This window comes from Leuciscus leuciscus, assembly GCF_965113295.1.
Source record: "Leuciscus leuciscus genome assembly, chromosome: 13".
In the NCBI taxonomy this organism is placed as follows: Eukaryota; Metazoa; Chordata; class Actinopteri; order Cypriniformes; family Leuciscidae; genus Leuciscus; species Leuciscus leuciscus.
The window spans coordinates 41,079,524-41,100,723 of record NC_138737.1 but is presented as its reverse complement, the minus strand read 5'-3'; the positions used below and the strand labels follow the sequence as shown (position 1 = coordinate 41,100,723).

Sequence of the window (21,200 nt, the reverse complement as noted above, 5' to 3'; positions counted from 1 at the left end):
TGTAACTGTTATCACTCGGCTCTGATCTGATAAATGAAACTATAAATTGTGATGATATTGAGATATTATAAGCCGTAACATCATGGTTAAGCTGTTTTGAAATAATGTGTATTGTGAAAACTGCTATATAAATAAATATGACTATTTGATGGCAGTCTTCACTGTATACGTGAAATATAACTAATTAATTAAAGCTTTAATTAATCTTTTTTTTGTGTAAGCTACATGTGGGCATTTTTACTTAATTTCGCGTGTGCGTTTAAGCTCAAAAGAAGGAGAAAGAACTGAATTCTGCATTCAAGTGCCACAGAAGCTCAATGGTGAACTGACATGAAGAGCTACGGGAAGATTCCTCACACACTCTCTGATTGTCCCTGTGTAAGTGAGTGGTATCAAACACACATCAGTGTGACGGAGTGTCTTCTCCTCCTCAGATCTGCACAGTAATGGCTTCGGTGGAAGTGGTCAGCCGAAGACGGAGAGTTTTCTTGTGTACAGGAACGAGAGGAGTCTCCCGCGCTCCAGCTCCGACTCTGAGTCCACCAGCAGCAGCAGCAGCAGCGCAGCGTCAGACCGGACCAGGTATACACACACACACACACACACACATCACCAGCAGCAGTAGCGCAGCGTCAGACCGGACCAGGTACGCACACACACACACACACACGCATCTGGTTTACTATCGTTGTGGGGACTCTCCATAGACGTAATGGTTTTTATACTGTACAAACTGTATATTCTGTCTCCTTACACTAACCCTACCCCTAAACCTACCCATCACACACACACACACACAAACCCAACCTCTAAAACCTACCCACACACACACACAAACCCAACCTCTAAACCTACCCACACACACACACTAACCCGACCCCTAAACCTACCCATCACACAGACACACACTAACCCTACCCCTAAACCTACCCACACACACACACACACACTAACCCTACCCCTAAACCTACCCATCACACAGACACACACTAACCCGACCCCTAAACCTACCCACACACACACACACACACTAACCCTACCCCTAAACCTACCCATCACACAGACACACACTAACCCTACCCCTAAACCTACCCATCACACAGACACACACTAACCCGACCCCTAAACCTACCCATCACACACACACACACTAACCCTACCCCTAAACCTACCCACACACACACACACACTAACCCGACCCCTAAACCTACCCATCACACACACACACACTAACCTTACCCCTAAACCTACCCATCACACACACACACACACTAACCCTACCCCTAAACCTACCCATCACACACACACACACACACACTAACCTTACCCCTAAACCTACCCATCACACACACACACACTAACCCGACCCCTAAACCTACCCATCACACACACACACACTAACCCGACCCCTAAACCTACCCATCACACACACACACACTAACCTTACCCCTAAACCTACCCATCACACACACACACACTAACCCGACCCCTAAACCTACCCATCACACAGACACACACTAACCCTACCCCTAAACCTACCCACACACACACACACACTAACCCGACCCCTAAACCTACCCATCACACACACACACACTAACCCGACCCCTAAACCTACCCATCACACACACACACACTAACCTTACCCCTAAACCTACCCATCACACACACACACACTAACCCGACCCCTAAACCTACCCACACACAGACACACACAGTCATGGCTTTACAACGCTCATAAATACAAGTCCTCTTTTATGAAGTCAGGAGCTGTAAATATTATTTGTTCATGGTTGTTTCACTTTAAATCTGCAGCAAAATCCTTGGGAATATATATATATATATATATATATATATATATACTGTGAACTGCTTTACTTCCTGACAAAACCCTGAACAAAGTTTACAGTCCTGTAATTAACAAACCTGCTTATCTGTTAAAATGAGTCCAGCGTTTGAAGCTTACTTATACAATTTACACAAGTACAATTTACTCTAGCTTTAATTCTTTTTAAAACTGTTTATGTGTTTCTCGTGGCAGCACCACTCCCTCTAAACAGGGTCGAGGGAAGACCTCGTTCTCGCGCTCCACGTTCCCGGACGACAGCAGCGAGGAGACGTCCGGCACAGAGAACGACTCATACTCCATGGGAGGATCCCGAGGAGTGTCTCACTGTGAGTGCAGCACACACACACACACACACACACACATCAGACGTGTGAGTGTGAGAGTGAGAGTGAGTGAATGTGAACGACTCCTACTACATGGGAGGATCCTGAGGAGTGTCTCACTGTGAGTGCAGCACACACACATCAGACGTGTGAGTGTGTGTGTGTGTGAGAGAGTGTGTGTGTGTGAGAGAGTGTGAGTGAGCGAATGTGAGTGAATGTGAACGACTCCTACTACATGGGAGGATCCCGAGGAGTGTCTCACTGTGAGTGCAGCACACACACACACATCAGACGTGTGTGTGTGTGTGTGTGTGTGTGTGTGTGTGTGTGTGTGTTTAGTGCCTCTAGGTCACTGAGATGTTTGTTTTTTTTCTTCTCCTTTTCTCTTTATTTTCTCTTTATTTATTTATTTTATTGTATTGTAAAGCACTTTGGATCACCTGCGGTTGTGTTAAACTTGTGCTGTATAAATAAGACTTGACTTGACGTGTGTTTCAGTGGTTCGCAGCAGGGGCCGCTCGGGATGCTGGATGAGCTCAGATGACTACAGCTCTCTGGACGCTCTCGATCTGGTGTGGGCCAAGTGCAGAGGATACCCATCATACCCCGCTCTGGTGAGTGTCTCACCTCACACTGACCTAACACATACACACACACACAAACTCTCAGTCTGCTACAGTAGCCACTCCCCAAACTCTGTCTGCTACTGTAGCCACTCCCCAAACTCTCAGTCTGCTACAGTAGCCACTCCCCAAACTCTCAGTCTGCTGCAGTAGCCACTCCCCAAACTCTCAGTCTGCTGCAGTAGCCACTCCCCAAACTCTCAGTCTGCTGCAGTAGCCACGCCCCAAACTCTGTCTGCTACAGTAGCCACTCCCCAAACTCTCAGTCTGCTACAGTAGCCACTCCCCAAACTCTCAGTCTGCTGCAGTAGCCACTCCCCAAACTCTCAGTCTGCTGCAGTAGCCACTCCCCAAACTCTCAGTCTGCTGCAGTAGCCACTCCCCAAACTCTCAGTCTGCTACAGTAGCCACTCCCCAAACTCTCAGTCTGCTACAGTAGCCACTCCCCAAACTCTCAGTCTGCTACAGTAGCCACTCCCCAAACTCTCAGTCTGCTACAGTAGCCACTCCCCAAACTCTCAGTCTGCTGCAGTAGCCACTCCCCAAACTCTCAGTCTGCTGCAGTAGCCACTCCCCAAACTCTCAGTCTGCTACAGTAGCCACTCCTCAAACTCTCAGTCTGCTGCAGTAGCCACGCCCCAAACTCTCAGTCTGCTACAGTAGCCACTCCCCAAACTCTCAGTCTGCTGCAGTAGCCACTCCCCAAACTCTCAGTCTGCTGCAGTAGCCACTCCCCAAACTCTCAGTCTGCTGCAGTAGCCACTCCCCAAACTCTCAGTCTGCTACAGTAGCCACTCCTCAAACTCTCAGTCTGCTGCAGTAGCCACGCCCCAAACTCTCAGTCTGCTACAGTAGCCACTCCCCAAACTCTCAGTCTGCTACAGTAGCCACTCCCCAAACTCTCAGTCTGCTGCAGTAGCCACTCCCCAAACTCTCAGTCTGCTGCAGTAGCCACTCCCCAAACTCTCAGTCTGCTACAGTAGCCACTCCTCAAACTCTCAGTCTGCTGCAGTAGCCACTCCTCAAACTCTCTGTCTGCTACAGTAGCCACTCCCCAAACTCTCAGTCTGCTACAGTAGCCACTCCCCAAACTCTCAGCCTGCTACAGTAGCCACTCCCCAAACTCTCAGTCTGCTACAGTAGCCCCTCCCCAAACTCTCAGTCTGCTACAGTAGCCACTCCCCAAACTCTCAGTCTGCTACAGTAGCCACTCCCCAAACTCTCAGTCTGCTACAGTAGCCACTCCCCAAACTCTCAGTCTGCTGCAGTAGCCACTCCCCAAACTCTCAGTCTGCTACAGTAGCCACGCCCCAAACTCTCAGTCTGCTACAGTAGCCACTCCCCAAACTCTGTCTGCTACTGTAGCCACTCCCCAAACTCTCAGTCTGCTACAGTAGCCACTCCCCAAACTCTCAGTCTGCTGCAGTAGCCACTCCCCAAACTCTGTCTGCTGCAGTAGCCACTCCCCAAACTCTCAGTCTGCTGCAGTAGCCACGCCCCAAACTCTCAGTCTGCTGCAGTAGCCACTCCCCAAACTCTGTCTGCTGCAGTAGCCACTCCCCAAACTCTCAGTCTGCTGCAGTAGCCACTCCCCAAACTCTCAGTCTGCTGCAGTAGCCACTCCCCAAACTCTGTCTGCTGCAGTAGCCACTCCCCAAACTCTCAGTCTGCTGCAGTAGCCACGCCCCAAACTCTCAGTCTGCTGCAGTAGCCACTCCCCAAACTCTCAGTCTGCTGCAGTAGCCACGCCCCAAACTCTCAGTCTGCTACAGTAGCCACTCCCCAAACTCTCAGTCTGCTACAGTAGCCACTCCCCAAACTCTCAGTCTGCTGCAGTAGCCACTCCCCAAACTCTCAGTCTGCTACAGTAGCCACTCCTCAAACTCTCAGTCTGCTGCAGTAGCCACTCCCCAAACTCTCAGTCTGCTGCAGTAGCCACTCCCCAAACTCTCAGTCTGCTGCAGTAGCCCCTCCCCAAACTCTCAGTCTGCTACAGTAGCCACTCCCCAAACTCTCAGTCTGCTGCAGTAGCCACTCCCCAAACTCTCAGTCTGCTGCAGTAGCCACTCCCCAAACTCTCAGTCTGCTGCAGTAGCCACTCCCCAAACTCTCAGTCTGCTACAGTAGCCACTCCCCAAACTCTCAGTCTGCTACAGTAGCCACTCCCCAAACTCTCAGTCTGCTGCAGTAGCCCCTCCCCAAACTCTCAGTCTGCTACAGTAGCCCCTCCCCAAACTCTCAGTCTGCTGCAGTAGCCACTCCCCAAACTCTATTGTTGGCTATTGCTACAAATATAATATACCTGTGCGACTTGTGACTGGTTTTGTGGTCCAGGGTCTCAAATGACATACTAACTGTAGTCATTGAACATATAAACTGGGTTAAGAGAATGAATTTAACTAAATAAATCTAATCACTTTTAATATTTTTCACTCTGACATTATTTTCATGACAGTCCAGCACATTTATCCCCAAATTCACAATTGTTAAGTCAAGTCAGCTTTAGTTCTATAGCGCTTTATACAATACAGATCGTTTCAAAGCAGTTTCACAGTGATAAACAGGGAAATAACAGAATCAATGATTCTCAAGAAAAGAAATTCAAATTCTTCAATAAAGCAGCTCTAACAAGACAATAGAGGCATTCATCAGATCAGTTCAATAATAGTGTCAAGGTTTCAGAATCGGTCACATTAATGACCGAAGTCGAATCAACTATAAATACTGTAATGTGAGTAGAATCATGTATTATTTTAAATAATATATATATTATTCCAAATTGTCTGATTTTCTTCCTTGTGAGGAATAAAATTGTATAATTTGAGAAAGTACTTCTAGATCTAATCAGGATCATACTGGCTGCCGTAAAAACTAGACTCTCCAATTAGGCGATGTATTCAAACACATTCATGCAAGAGACATTAGTAAAAATACTATGTGCTTATAGTAAAGTGCACATATTTAACAGTATGGTTTTATGGATATGCTCTTTAAGTTTTTTGTTTTTTTTGCTAGCTAACTGACAAGCTATGAACATGACTTTCCTGAGGTCAGGTGACGGGATTCACAAGTTGATTTATCGGCGTCTTTCTACATCTCATCTGATGATAATTTGCTGTAATTTTGCTGTAAAGAGGATCTGATGAGGAGAAAGACTCTATACAGACACTCCTGTCTGCTCTGATGCACTGCATTAGAGACATAACCGCTGAAAGATGAGCTTCAGATTGCAGAAAACCCCCCAAAAAGTATTTGAACCAAAATTCATGTTTTTCTTTACGATTTTTTTTTTTTTTTGCTATTAGTATTTGTATTTTAAGGGTATTCTAATATCATATATAGTTCTGAGCTTAATGATTGATTTCCATCAGTGTGACGAGCGAGTGCAGGGACTGGAGTGCAGTCACTCAAAACACTTTTAGGTAACATTGTAGAATATTAAATCAAATAAAAAGAATAACAAATTAGATCTACACACTTTACCTTGTAATAAATCAGACATGTTGAAATTCTGTTCCATCTGCATTAGCTATGTTTCCAAATGTTGGGATATTGCATAAAGTGCTGGATGAAAACGCCAAGATGTGAATTAATGTGTGTAAAAATCGATGCGCTCAGTTGAGGCATATAATCGTTTTATCCGATATGAAGACATACGCTTAAAAAGAGAAACACATTTACTGAATAAATCCCTCGGAACCTCACGTGACTTTCCCTCAGCGTCAGCTGTGATTGGATAACTGGAGTAACCAGCGGACCAATGGCGTCGCAGCATCTCTAATGTTGGTTTGGTGTTTCTGAAACGCCGGAGTCGGAGTGTGTGATCAGAATGATGTGGTGTAACTCCCTCCAGAAGCATCTCACACTCGAGTGTGTTCCCGAACACCAGCATCCGAACGCCAGAGAACATGACAGCGTTTACTGTGTTTCGTCTGACGCTCGGAGACACACTCGTTTATGATGGAGGGAAATACAGCAACTTATATTTTTATACTAATATTTTCATCAATTTCCCAGGAAGTGATGATTTTGTTCTCTTGAACACGTGGGATGGAAACAATGCGGAAACACTTTACAATAAGGTTCATTAGTTCACATTAGATAATGTATTAACATGAACTAATCATGAGCAATGCATTTGTTACTGTATTTGTTCATTTTTGTTAATGTTAGTTAATAACTTGTTTTATGTCCATGGTGATTGTACAGCATTCACTTACACAAATAAATGTTTTATATATTTACAGTATGAATGTACAAAATATCTTCATGGAACATGATCTTTACTTAATATCCTAATGATTTTTGGCATAAAAGAAAAATCGAGAATTTTGACCACAAATATACCTGTGACTGGTTTTGTAATCCAGGGTCACATATTCCAATTTTGCACTAGTAATATTCACAGCTGTGGATGTCAGCTGGTCAGCAGAAGCTGTGTGTGTGTTGTGCTGTGTGTGTCCAGCAGAGGGCGATATACTCTTCATACTTCTCTCGTTTTGAGCCGTGTGTTCTCCTTCCCTCAGATCATCGACCCGAAGATGCCCCGTGAGGGTGTGTTCCACCGGGGCGTCCCGATCCCAGTCCCGCCTCTAGAGGTCCTGAAGCTGGGAGAGCAGATGACCCAGGAGGCCCGCGAACACCTCTTCCTCGTGCTCTTCTTCGACAACAAGAGGACCTGGTTAGTCACGCTCCTCTTCTTCCTCATGCTTTCTGTGCTGTGATAGGACAGAGACTACAGGTGTGTGGCTGAGAGGTGTGTGTGTGTGTGTGTGTGTGTGTGTGTGTGTGTGTGTGTGTGTGTGTGTGTGTGTGTGTGTGTGTGTGTGTGTGTGTGTGTGTGTGTATCTGACACGTTCACGTGTTTAACAGGCATCTCAGTTACACTACCGTTTAAAGTTTGGGGACTAAAGATTTGTTTCTTTTGTTAAAAAATATTAATAATCGTATTCCCTTGCTGAGGTCACTGTTAAACGCATGAAATGCATTAAAATTATCAATAGTGACCGATTCTATTTCAAATTAATGCTGTTCTTTTGAACTTTCTATTCATCAAAGAATCCTGAAATAAAAATGTATCACAGTTTCCATGACAATGAAACTGTTTTCAACACTGATAATAATCATAAATGTTTCTTGATCATCAAATCATCATATTAGAGTGATTTGTGAGGGATCATGTGACACTGAAGACTGGAGTAATGATGCTGAACATTCAGCTTTGATCACAGGAATAAATTACACTTTACTATATATTCACATAGAAAACAGATGATTTACATTATAATAATATTTCACAATATTACTGATTTTAATGTGAGCAGAAGAAAGTCATTAAACATTAAAAACTCTTACTGACCTCACACTTTTAAATGGGACTCGATATAAAATACATGATGTTGTTGTTGTTGTTGTTTGCTTGAGTTCTGGAAGAGACTGAATTGAGGTAACAGTGTTTGACATTGTTTTCACTGAGATCTGCTTTGCTCGTGTGACAGTGGAAAGCGTGATGTTCGGTCCTCAGGTGTGTGTGTGTGTGTGTGTGTGTGTGTGTGTGTGTGTGAGGAATCTTCCACAGGAGAGTTGTGGAGAAACCTCTGCTGGTTATTTCCCACGGTTTGACACGTGGGTCGTGAAGATGGTTTTTGTGTCTTTGACGTCAATTACAGGGTCACATGTTTGTTTGGTTAAACTTTACAGTAAAGTTCCAGTTATTAACATTAGTTACCTACAATAGTTAATGAACCATGTTTCAACATTTACTAATACATTATTAAAATCAAAAGTTGATTGTTTAGTGGACCTGAGCTCACATCAATTAACAAACAGCTGGGGTTTTTTTTTATTAAATAACATTAACAAATATATTTTTTGCTCATTGTAAATGTTTATTAGTGCATCAACTAGTGGGACTTTATTGTAAAGTGTTAGTGTTTATTCTTAGATTAGCCATTTGAAAACGTAGTATTACTTAATTCTCTTATATTTTACAACTAAGGGCATTTTGCTATAATTAGGCTCATTCTGTGTCGAATCAAAGAAACTTCCCCGGCTAAAATATTTGATTTTATGATTTTTATTATTTTTTTTTTTTTTGAACATAAATAAAAAGAAAAACTAACATAAATAGTGATGAAAGCCAAGATATGTGATGTCACGGATGTGTATTTACTGAGTAACCCACTATTTAGTTTATGAGGGTCAAAATGAGCATTTTCACCATAGATTTGGAGTCAAATTACAGGGGTGGAAACATGACTTTAGAAAGATGGCAGCATCATTATATTATTTTTACACAGAGACTGGAAGGTCTAGTAGTGAAATCTGTTGACTTTAGCAATATCTGTAGCATTATAAGCCCACGGTGAGCGTTCAGAACTGGGGAAAAGCACTACTTGCATGAAGTTTGCATGCCTGTAACTCAAGAAGTATTAAATATATCCTTTTAGATTCTGGTTCTTATCAAACCTTTCTTTTGGGATCTTAATTTTTAAGGCCCAATATGCTTCAATCCCAGAGATATTGGGATTTCAGTGTGACTCTATGAGTAAATTATACACATTTTCAGTGGTCAAAACCAAACATGGGCCACTTTGCAGCTGATGCTTTTATATTGCAAAGAGGAATATCTCAACAACAAATGATGTGAAACTACACATGTATCTTGTTTCCTTTCTATCAAAAAATAGCATTGAACATTTCTAGATATTATTTTCCCAAAGTTTGTGTGACTGTAACTCCAGAAGTGTTAAAGATATCTCAATATCCTTCTTAATAAACTTTCCTTTATGTTCATTTTTAGGGCCCTGTATGTTTTATATTCCCAGGCATATGAGGATCTCAAAATGGCCCGTTTTCAGTGGTCAAAAACTAAACATGAGTAACCTTTCGAACAGCTGATACTCACTGTGTTTAAAGAGGAATGTGAAGAACAAATAACCTTAACTGTATCTTGCAGAAAATACACTGAAAAGTTAAAGTGAACGAGCATGTTATGGTCCTACACCTTCCACAGGCGATATATATATATATCTTTATAAAACTACATTTCGACCGTTTCACAGAGTGATTGCTCTCGGGATATTAGGAGACTTTCAACCAGCAGAACAACACATGTTTCTGTGAACAATCACCTATTATTGCATCTTTCATTAGAGCCAGAAAAGTGAAAAGCATTATCTCCATATCCTTCTAGATTCTGCTTAATACTTCTTGAGTAAGAGTTACAGGTATGCACACTTTGGGAATGGACTATATTTGCACTCAGAAAGGAATGTTCTATGCAGTTGTTGATCGGGGGAAATGAGAGAACCTTGTTTTGTTCTTCAGATATTCTTCAGGTGTCACAGCCGTGTGCAAACTGATCCACATTCGGCTTTTGACCCCTGAACATGTGTACAATTTACTCACTGAGACCCTGATATCTGTGGAAATGAACCATGTTGGGCCTTAAAAATGAATATGCCTAAAGAAAAGTTTGATAAGAACCAGAATCTAAAAGGATATTAAATTATTGTTGTTGTTTTTTTAACATTATTTATCAAAAATTGTTTAAACATCATTTACATTTTTCATTATAACTGGATATATGTATATGTAAATAAATATGTAAATAAGTATGCAAATTAAAAATATATACATTTTTTTTACATATTTATTTACATATTTATTTACATATATCCAGTTATAATGAAAAATTTTAATTATGTTTAAACAATTTTTGATAAATGTTGTTAAATTTTTGTTTAATAATTTAATATCGAATAGAAAGATTTTTCACAAAGTAGGTCATCTTTTCTGAGGTAAGGTGTGAGGTCGTCACCTTTATTATTAAATTATCTTTAATACTTAGAGTGACAGGCATGCAAACTTCAGGCAAGAAGAAAAAGAGCTTTTCCTGTTCTTCAATGGTCACTGATGGCTTATGAAGCAACAAAGATTGATAATCAACAGATTTCACTAATAGATCTACCATTATCTGTGTAAGAATAAAACAATGATGCTGCCATCTCTCTAAAGTCACTTTCACACTCCTCTAATATGAGTCCATATCTCAGTTTGAGCCTCATAAACTAAATAGTGGATGACTCAGTCAATATACATTCATGGCATTTCATATTTGGGCTTTCATTACCGTTTATGTGGCTTTTTCTTCAGATAAAAATATTTACAAAATCACGAATCGACCCTCTACTATCTCGTTCTCATTACTGTAATGTTCTCTGAGTAATTTGTAATGAATGGTCATTGTTCCTGACGGTCACACACTCATTACTGTAGCCCAGGTGTTTTCTTGAGTCATCATGCTTGATGTAGGCAGGGGTTAATGGGTTTAATAATGGGTTTAATAAAATAATCTCTCAGTGCAAAAACTCGTGCTCTTTGTCATGAAGAGTCTCCATAATGATGCTAATGTTTTTGTGCTTTGACCCTGTCAGCATCTCTGAACATCCGCTGCGGGCAAACAGAGAAATAGGCCAAAGGAAATGAACATGAAAATGCTGTATATGAAAAAAGAGAAGTCACTAAATGAGTGTATTTGTGTGTGTGTGTGTGTGTAGGCAATGGCTGCCGCGCTCCAAACTGGTTCCTCTGGGCGTCAATCAGGATCTGGACAAAGAGAAGATGCTGGAAGGCCGAAAGTCGAACATTAGGAAGTCGGTTCAGGTGGCGTATCACCGGGCCATGCAACACCGAAACAAAGTCCAGGGCGACCCGAGCAGCGACACCAGCGACAGCGACTGAACACACACACACACACACACACACACACACTCGAATTCTCTACTCTGGTGCTAAAGTGCTTCACGTGTCATCAGGATGAGTGTTTTAATGTTAGATGTGGCTGTTTTCGAGTCAGACACACAGTCCGTTTACCTCACACTACAGCCAGTATTGAAGATTTGATCAAAACACTTGTTCTCGGACCTCTGCTAACCGCAGATAAAAACATGCAATTCTAAATTGCACCTGAAACCGAATCCCCAAACACTGCAGGAGAACGTGTTGTTCCTCAGTGTTTCTGTCCTGCTTTCCAGGACCAATATCTTAACATTCTTAAATCAAGAGAAATTTACTGGAGAAGTAAATATTTACAAAAAATGTAAATAAAAGTTGAAATAAAGTGAGTTTATGGTTAAAACAAGAGCAAATGTCTGCCAGTGGGGTCAGAAAAATATACTTAATTCAAAGGGAAAACAAGATAAAAAAAAAAAAATATATATATATATATGTATAAACTCCCTTAATTTTGTAAAGAAACAAGAATAAAATGATTAGTTCACTTCAGAATTAACATTTTCTGATAATTTACTCTCCTCGACGTCATCCAAGATGTTCATGTCTTTCTTTCTTCACTGGAAAAGAAATGAAGGTTTTTGAGGAAAACATTCCAGGATGTTTCTCCATATAGTGACTTCAATGGAGTCCAACGGGTTGAAGGTCCAGATGTGAGTTTCAGTGCAGCTTCAAAGTCTCGACCCGATCCAGCCGAGGAATAAGAGTCTTATCTAGACAAACCAGCCGACATTTTATAACAAAATAAATATTTATATACTTTTTAAACACAAATGCTCGTGTCGAGACTTTAAAGCTGCATTGAAACTCACATCTGGACCTTCAACCCGTTGGACTCCATTGAAGTCACTATATGGAGAAAAATCCTGGAATGTTTTCCTCAAAAACCTTCATTTCTTTACGACTGAAGAAAGAAAGACATGAACATCTTGGATGACGTGGAGGAGAGTAGATTATCAGGACATTTTCATTCTGAAGTGAATTAATCCTTTAATATCTAATGTAATTTTGCTTCTCAAGTAAATGCGTCTTGATTTAAGAACGTCTAGATATTTGTACTAGAAAATAAGACACACATTTTGAGGAAGTAAGTCATTTTTGCAGTGACTTTAGCACACCTGAACTCTGATCTGCTGTGGAGAATCCATGTAAATGTTGGTAAATGAGGTTGACATGAAGAGCATGCTACACATTTATGGAGAGGATGCAGAAAAGTCAAATGTGGTAATAATGTATTTATTTGTTCTTCCAAATGCCCCTGATCTTCCCATGAAGTCCCCGCACACCCTCGGCTCGTGAAATGGTGAATCTGTCGGTGTTTGTTGTGTAAATCTCGTGTGCTTTGTATTTTCATTGAGAATGAATGAATGAATGAATGAATGAAAGAATCAATGACTAACTGTTGTCTGATCATGTGCCAGTTCCGTCACTGTAGATCTTTTATATATATATAAATAATACATGCGATAGACTTTAATAAAAAAAAAAGGTTTGAGTTTTGTACATCTGTTTCTTTGTTTTGTTTTTTGGAAGAATCGAGAATGTAAGTAGAAATGAGACTTGAGTAACAGATAACTCAAGTCATCCAGGATCAGAAGTGTGCGCAAACACAAAAGGAGTTGGTAGGTAATCGTAACTTTTTATCTCACAATTCTGACTTTTTTCTCACAATTGCATGATATAAAGTCGCAATTGCGAGAAAGAAACTCGAAATTCTGACTTTTTCTCAGAATTGAATGTTTTTATCTCGCAATTCTGAATTTATAACACGCAATTGGGAGATAAAGTCAGAATTGCATGATATCAAGTCGCAATTGTGAGATAAAAAGTCCGTTTTCTTTAAAAATATTTTATTTTGTGGCGAAAACAATTATCCATAGCTCTGGGTACATGCATACATACATAAATAACACAACACAACAGAAAGAACATATAAATACGATTATTTATGTACTGTATATACAACTGTATAAATACAATTTTGTATTTGCACAGTATCTATTCATTGCCTAACTCTCAGATGGCATAAACGCTGTAAGAGCACTGAATTATGGATTATAAAAACAGCTAGTAATTGGTGTGTCCTCAAAGATGTTTGAGGTGGAGATAGCCTGTGGGAAACAATAGATTACTGTCATAACCCCAGTTCTCTGAAACATCGAGTGTAGAGATCCACCAATGGGAAGGGCATCCGTACCTGACCTCTGCAGAAGCAGCCAATTGCACCCAGTCAGAAGCATGCACCCACCCAATGCCAGGTAAGTCAAGTCAAGTCAAGTATATTTGTATAGCGCTTTTCACAATACAGATTGTATCAAAGCAGCTTCACAATATTAAATTAAAATAATACAACAAGGTTTGTTTCAAGTGGAATTTATTGATTGATAAAATTAAATTAAATATCCCCAACATATCCCCAACTGAGCAAGCCAAAGGCAACAGTGGCAAGGAACCGAAAAACTCCATCAAGTGACCTAATGGTGTCCTAAAACTCCATCAGGTGACCTAATGGTGTCCTAAAACTCCATCAGGTGACCTAATGGTGTCCTAAAACTCCATCAGGTGACCTAATGGAAAAAAAAAAAAAACTTGGGAGAACCCAGGCTCAGTCGGGGGCCAGTTCTCCTCTGGTATTTATGAGCTAGAGGCCGGATTGTAGTTTGAACTGTGGGATTATATGAATGCCTGGCTGAAGAGATGCGACTTTAATCTAGTTTTAAACTGGGAGAGCGAGTCTGAGCAACGAACAGTATCAGGAAGACTATTCCAGAGTTTTGGAGCCAAATGTGAAAATGCTCTCCCTCCTTTGGTGGTTCTGGATATCCTAGGTATGACCAAAAGCCTTGAATTTAGTGATCTTAAAGAGCGCGATGGATTATAGGTCGATAGAAGATCCGTTAAATAGACTGGAGCTAAGCCGTTTAGGGCTTTATAAGTCAGTAGCAATATCTTATAATTAATACGGAGCTTTATAGGTAACCAATGCAATGATGATAAAATCGGTGCTCTCAGGTAAGTCCCGCCCCCTTTACTTCCAATGGGTAATTGGAAAAGAAAAAGGGGGGGTCACAGGGAAGGGCTAAGAAGACCCCACCCCTAAAACAGAATGTGCTAGCGAGGTTCTGGTGACATCCAGCCGGTAGTAACGCACAGGTCTGAGGAGAAGCCCAGCTGGCAGTGGAGCAGATGTCCTGCAGTGACACTCCCCTAAACACAGCCCAAAGAGGCGGCTAATCGTGGAATGAGCTCTGATGTTTCCCGACAGGTGCACTCCCTGTGATTCATATGCCAAAGCTATAGCATCCACAACTCAATGTGAGAGGCGTTGCTTAGATATGGGACTCCCTCTGTGAGGGGGTGCCCATGAAATAAAGAGCTGGTCGCTCTTCCAGAAAGCACTGGTCCTGGTCATATATGTCTGTAAAGCACAGAGCATTTAGCCTCTGATCCTCCGTGGAGGAAAAAGGTGGAGGGTGAGAAGCGGACAGCTCCAACACCTCCGATGTGAACGCAGGGAAGCATTTAAGCATGAAGGCCGGATTAGGTTTAAGGGAAACCTCATCTCCACTAAGAGAGAATTTAGTGCACGAGGGATGAACCGAGAGTGCATGAAGCTTGACACGTTTAGCTGACACCAAGGCCAAGAGCAAAGCCGTCTTTAAAGACAGCAACTTTAGGGAAATACTCCCCAGAGGCTCAAAAGGATATTGGGACAGAGCCTCCAGCGCCATGGAGAAGTCCCACTCAGGACCAGTTCTCCTGACGACTGGCAAAGAGCGACGGGCACTCTTCATAAATCTGCGGATTAGAGGGTGCTGTCTGACTGTTGAGCCCTCAAAGCCCACATGACAGGCAGGAATCACAGCCAGGTAAATAGACTTTTCTTATTTAAATTCACGGGACCAGACACCAGTTATCTAGCCAAGAAAAATCTTTATTCTTATCGAGAGAAACTTGAGAAGATGTTGTATTCATGCCAGGTCTCTGCGTTTCCGTGTTTCTCTGCCATAGTACAGTAAGATTGAGCTTATACACACCACTGAGGGACAGATGTCATGCTTACACATGGTACAATCCACTTTCCATATTTCCCAAACGTCAAACTTCCCTTCAGTGTATACATTAGTGGTACATTTGCATACATGTTACATTGCACACAAATCTCTCCCAGCCACTATAGATCCATGCTATCTATAGTTTAACTCATGCATTCAAAACTCCGTAAGATAGTACAACTGATTATGGATATTAATAAAGAACTTAAGCCTCCACTTTAGAAACGGGGTCAGACAAACTCTACCGTACTTCTACAAGTGCTTCCCTGATTTGGGCAACCTGGAACCTGACAGCCTGAACACTTTGCACTCTGGTCTCCCACTCTTTAAGAGTGAGGTCCACATATTTTTTTCAAAATAGACTTCTTGCCCTTCATATTCGAATCATTGTTGTATGACTGACCTCGACAATCCATGAAGTCAATCTGAAGGTCCTTCAGCCTGTTCAGGATTACCAAAGACAGATTCTTGCCAGTTGTCTCTTCCACAACCAAGTAAAATATAATATTATTTTATTTCTGGCTGTAGTTCCACAATGCGTAGAGTGATAGACATCTGTTCCAGGTGGCTCATGTCTGGTGTACAATCGAGGATGATAGAAAAGTACTTTGCAGTGTGGATCTCTGCAACAATTTCTTTGTTCAGTTGACTACTCATCACATTCAGTAGCTCATTTTGTATGTCTTTCATTCTTAATCAACGTACAGTCGAGTAAAACTCCAGCATTTAAGCAACTGAACACACATCTCTGACCCATATTACTCCGGTGTTTATAGCAGAGGGGGCGGAGCTTCAGATTCTAGAGAGCATTTGATTGGACAGAAGATGTGATGAGAAGCGGTGATGTCATAAAAATCCCTGATCCATTTTAGCGGAAGTGAGAGACTGTAAGTTTTGAATGCTTATATCTCCTAAATGTGAAATTTGTCATTGTTTTGGAAGCTTATTCATAACCTTAAGGCTAACATATTCATACTAAAAGCTAAAAAACTTACATTTTGATTTCAGGGGGACTTGAAGTCCTCAGACAGGATCCTTGCATAAGTCCCTGGCCTATCCAGAGGGTGTAATGCAGAGCCGTGTTGACAGCATCATCCATGGACCTGTTTACCCGATCAGCAAACTGAAGAGGACAGAACTGAATGTTCTGAAGAGTTTGCGTGTGTCTGAAGCGCTGCTGATCTTGTGGAAAAATGAAGTTTGTCAGTGTGAAAAAGAGGAGAGCAAAGACGTATACATACTGAGGTCAACTGAAGCTTTTGATTTGCCCCATATTGACTTGGTGCAATTGGATTCAAGAGTTCAGAGGTGGATCTCTTTACTCTGTTTTAAAGAACTGGGGTTATGACAGTAATATGTTTCCTTCAAAGTTGTGAATTTAACTTGTAACAATCCATAAAACGTGTTCAAGAGAACAAAATCATAATTTCCTGGGAAATTGGCGCAAAATATCAGTGATAAAAATGAAAGTTTCTGCAATCAGTGAAGAAACTGTGACTCTTGTTCCTCCACTCCAACGAAACACAGTAAACGCCGTCATGTTCTCTGGCGGTCGGATGCTGGTGTTCGGGAACACACTCGAGTGTGTGAGACGCTTCTAGAGGGAATTACACCAAATCATTCTGATCACACACTCCTACTCCGGCGATTCAGAAACACCAAACCAACATTAGAGATGCTGCGACGCCATTGGTCCGCTGGTTACTCCAGTTATCCAATCACTTTTACAGGCCAGGTGATCAAATAGTTGCGCGCGCATTTTGGCAACGGAAGTGGTGTTTTTCCCCACTGGCTCTAACGTGTTAGCAACTACGAAAGTTTATCAAAGCGGTTTTCCAGCATCAAAATGTCTGGTTGTTTCGTTTACGGTTGCACTAATCGATATTCCACCAAGGGGCTTAAGTTTTATATTATTCCGACAGGATCACGGCCGTTTCAGAAGAGTGGCTGCAGGCGATTAAACGTGTTGATTGGAGCGAGGACATAATAAAAAATGCTCGCGTCTGTTGTTTAATCCGCTCGCGTAGCTTGACATGCTGGTGATTCTCGCCATACTTCCGTTGCCAATATGCGCGCGCATACGTCATCATTGTGTACAAACAGTAAATGGGTCTATTCAGTAAATGTGTTTCTATTTTTAAGCGTATGTCTTCTTATCGGATAAAACGATTATATGCCTCAATTGAGCGCATAGATTTTTACACACATTTATTCACATCTTGGCGTTTTCATCCAGCACTTTATGCAATATCCCAACATTTAAATATAGGTGGATGGAAACATAGCTGCCTCAATTGAGCGCATATGTTTTTCTGCACATTTTTTGAATTAATGCACATGTTCGCGTTTCCATTCAGCATTTTTTTATTTATTTTTTTTTATGAGAAAATAGGCGGATGTTTTTGCCGCACAGAATCTTTTCTAAAGTTACTGTACCACACAGCCTCAAGACTTGAGCTGTAACACACGAGATTTGAGGTCAACCACGAGTCACATGCGAATACTTCCGGATAAGAGGTTTGTTCAAACACTTACTTGAGCAACAGTGATAACAATGAGAAACACAGCTCAAAATAGTGGAAATAACAGTAGTGACAGAGACATTAATGTATAGGAGACGCAGCAGAACTTGTTTTTGACTCACACACACACACACACACACACACACACACACACACACACACACACACACACACACACCTGTAAAACAGGTTATTTAGATTGTCCTTCCCTTCTATTCTTCTCAGAAACCCTCAGGCAACCTCAGTGAAACACAATCCCCATCACGTCTCCCATCGGTTCGTGTGTTTATGTTCTTCAAGCATTATGGTGAGGGTTTGTTCTAAACCACAAACCCTGAGTATTTACTGATGTTGACTCCAACACTTTCACACTGACACGCACTCATACTGAACTGGGAATGCTCTGCAAATGTTTAACTAGTAACTATTTTAAGAAATACATTATATGCACTGTGCACACAGTAGTTTGCTAGACTGACCTCATTATAATTCAGTGAAGGATGTCCAGTTATTAACTTGGAAATCAAAAGGTTTTTTTTTACAAGTTTTGTCTTGTATTCTAATCATGTGTTCATACTTGAATGTACCAGACTGGGCACAAGATATGAACTGATGCAGCGTTTCATTTATGCACAAATAAAGCCTGAAGCCTGGACTTACTGAAGACGTACTTCACAAACACTGCTGGTTCCTTCATCTAATGCTAATCTTTTTGTTAGTTACACTTCTTATAGGCATGCGAGAATATGCATACATGTTCATTATGGATTTTGGGTCACTGATGTAACCCTTTTTGTAACACTTCACTTAAAGCCTTTGTATATAATGCATTAAACATATTCATATGTAAGTTATAATGCATTATATTTTTTCATAAATAATTGTAACCAAAGTTAAAATGCATACTAATATTTTCATACACCTTCCATCTGAAATAGTTTTTTTGTCATGCGTTTTAATGCATGCGTAACAATGAATAGATAAGTATTATAGTGTGCTATAATTGTGGTTAACTATTCATTTTTTCATAAATGCTTTTTATAAATGCAATTCATACACATAATGACAATGTCTTCTATGATGTGTGTGTGTGTATATATACATAGACTCAAATTTGATAATTTATTTGATCAAAAATACAGTAAAAACAGGTTTGCGTTTTTAGCATGTGTCCAGCACATATCTAGCATGATTTTGCATTTACAGTCATGTTTGATTAAAGGAACAAAAAAAATTTGAATAAAATATATATTTCCTTAAAAAAAAAAAAAAAAAAGTCTTGCCACAAACTTTTGGCCGGTATAGTGTTGCTACACAAGCTCGGTGCCTCGTTCCCTCAAGCACAATCAATGATTTCTATATTACACATGTACAAATAGGAAGGATATTTTATATAAGTCAGTGATGATAAAATCTAATGGTCTAACCAAGATTGTAACATACAGTGAATATTTCACACTGTAGTTGCGGTGAGATAATCACTACTGATGCCTTGTTGGCTGGTCTGTTATCTGTGTTTTCCAGTTCTCATCTATATGTATATGTGTGTGTATATATGAGTGAATAAGTGCATGTGTTCACCTCAGAGAGATCTGGAGATAACCTGCAGGAAACCTTGTGTTTGCAGAGCGGCTCTTTTCCTGTCGCTCGCTTTGAAGCTCAACGCTTTACGCTTTACCTGCAAATCTGCTGACGGTCTCGTCTTCAAAGTCTTTCCGATGAACAGTGCAAACACACTGTAGAAATATGCATGAAAATGCATGGGAGTCTCGCCGATCATTGATGCGTCCCTCGTATATACAAACCAAACATTATTCACACACCAGATATACTTTTTTATATTTGTTTACTAGTGTGTGCAGAACACTACAGTTCATTTATGTGAGTGAGGAGAGCAGAATAAAGTAAACTGTGACATATTATACCCAAATATTCTTCATACAGTGACTACCAGTAACATTAATACAAATTTGGGATCAAAAATGATTCATATGTTTTGCTGAAGTGTTTTTGTACAAACACAGATAAAGACCAACAGGCATCAGTCATGATTATCTCACCGCAACTACAGCTACAACTATAGCGATTACTAATGCTCTTTTTACACACAGACTGAAGTAAATGAAGCATTGCTTGGTGATTGGTTGAGCTAAACTGGTATTATCTAATTGTGTAGTTAAATTTAACAGCTGACAGATATTCAACATAATTCATGTGTGAGACAGTCTAACAGAAGGACGGACAAAACCAGTCAAATATCAACTGAGTTCTGCTCATATTTTATTACCATTTTCTAAACTATAGTGAATAAACTGTGATAATGTGAGAAATGTTGAAGCTCACTGGATGACATGGAGATATTCGGGAATTAAAGTGAATTAAAGCTGATGGTTGTGAGAAAACAGGAACAAAAACATTGGAAACAAGGGAAAGCAAAATAAGAGTCCATGAAAACCATTACGAACACTGGTCTGATGATTAATCCAGATGATTAATTACCTGGGTTATCAGAATCTTTTAATGATCTGGTTTACATGTTCTCACCGGTCGGCCAGTGTCCGCTAGTGTCACATACTCATTCATTCAGGAATCAATGTAGGATTTGGGATTTAGTGTTGTCTCAGAGAGGAAACTCCATTTAACTGTTGTTTTATATGCATAAATGATTTGAATACTTTATGTTATTTAATATTGTGTGACGATGTAGTAATGAGTTGTTGAAATGGTTTGATCTATGAAATGGATGAGAAGTATAAGCAGATCTCCAGTAGAGAAATGAAAATAACTTTTCTGGGCTTGATGTGTTTTTTTCTTTTTTAAATGTTATCTAGAAGAAGACAGTGATCCAGCAGACGAGCAATGATTCAATCAGAGATCAAATCTGAATAAGGAATAACACATTTATTAAGATTTTTTTTTTTTAAATGACAAAGATAACAAATTAATTAAGTAAACGTGAACATTATAATAGCAAATAAGTTTAAGATCTTTCTTATTCTATAGTTTATGATCAAATCCAGAGTATTGTATCT

At 40.5% G+C, this 21,200-nt stretch overlaps 2 protein-coding genes across 3 annotated transcripts in view; one reads left to right on the top strand and one right to left on the bottom strand.

The window, feature by feature from the left end:
- brpf1 (bromodomain and PHD finger containing, 1) overlaps positions 1 to 13,094 on the top strand; it is a 46,769-nt gene extending 33,675 nt beyond the window's left edge. For both annotated transcript variants that reach the window (XM_082187376.1, XM_082187375.1), the window contains exons 12-16: positions 435 to 582; positions 2,042 to 2,175; positions 2,671 to 2,786; positions 7,322 to 7,476; positions 11,357 to 13,094. In XM_082187376.1, the coding sequence (XP_082043502.1) occupies positions 435 to 582; positions 2,042 to 2,175; positions 2,671 to 2,786; positions 7,322 to 7,476; positions 11,357 to 11,540 (737 nt within the window). In that variant the 3' untranslated portion in view covers positions 11,541 to 13,094. The remainder of the gene's footprint in view (positions 1 to 434; positions 583 to 2,041; positions 2,176 to 2,670; positions 2,787 to 7,321; positions 7,477 to 11,356) is intronic.
- mbd4 (methyl-CpG binding domain protein 4) overlaps positions 12,287 to 21,200 on the bottom strand; it is a 109,486-nt gene continuing 100,572 nt past the window's right edge. The window contains exons 8-10 of the mRNA XM_082187418.1: positions 18,341 to 20,115; positions 14,159 to 16,823; positions 12,287 to 14,096 (exon numbers count right to left, since the gene is read on the bottom strand). The gene's annotated coding sequence lies outside the window, so the exon portion shown is untranslated. The remainder of the gene's footprint in view (positions 14,097 to 14,158; positions 16,824 to 18,340; positions 20,116 to 21,200) is intronic.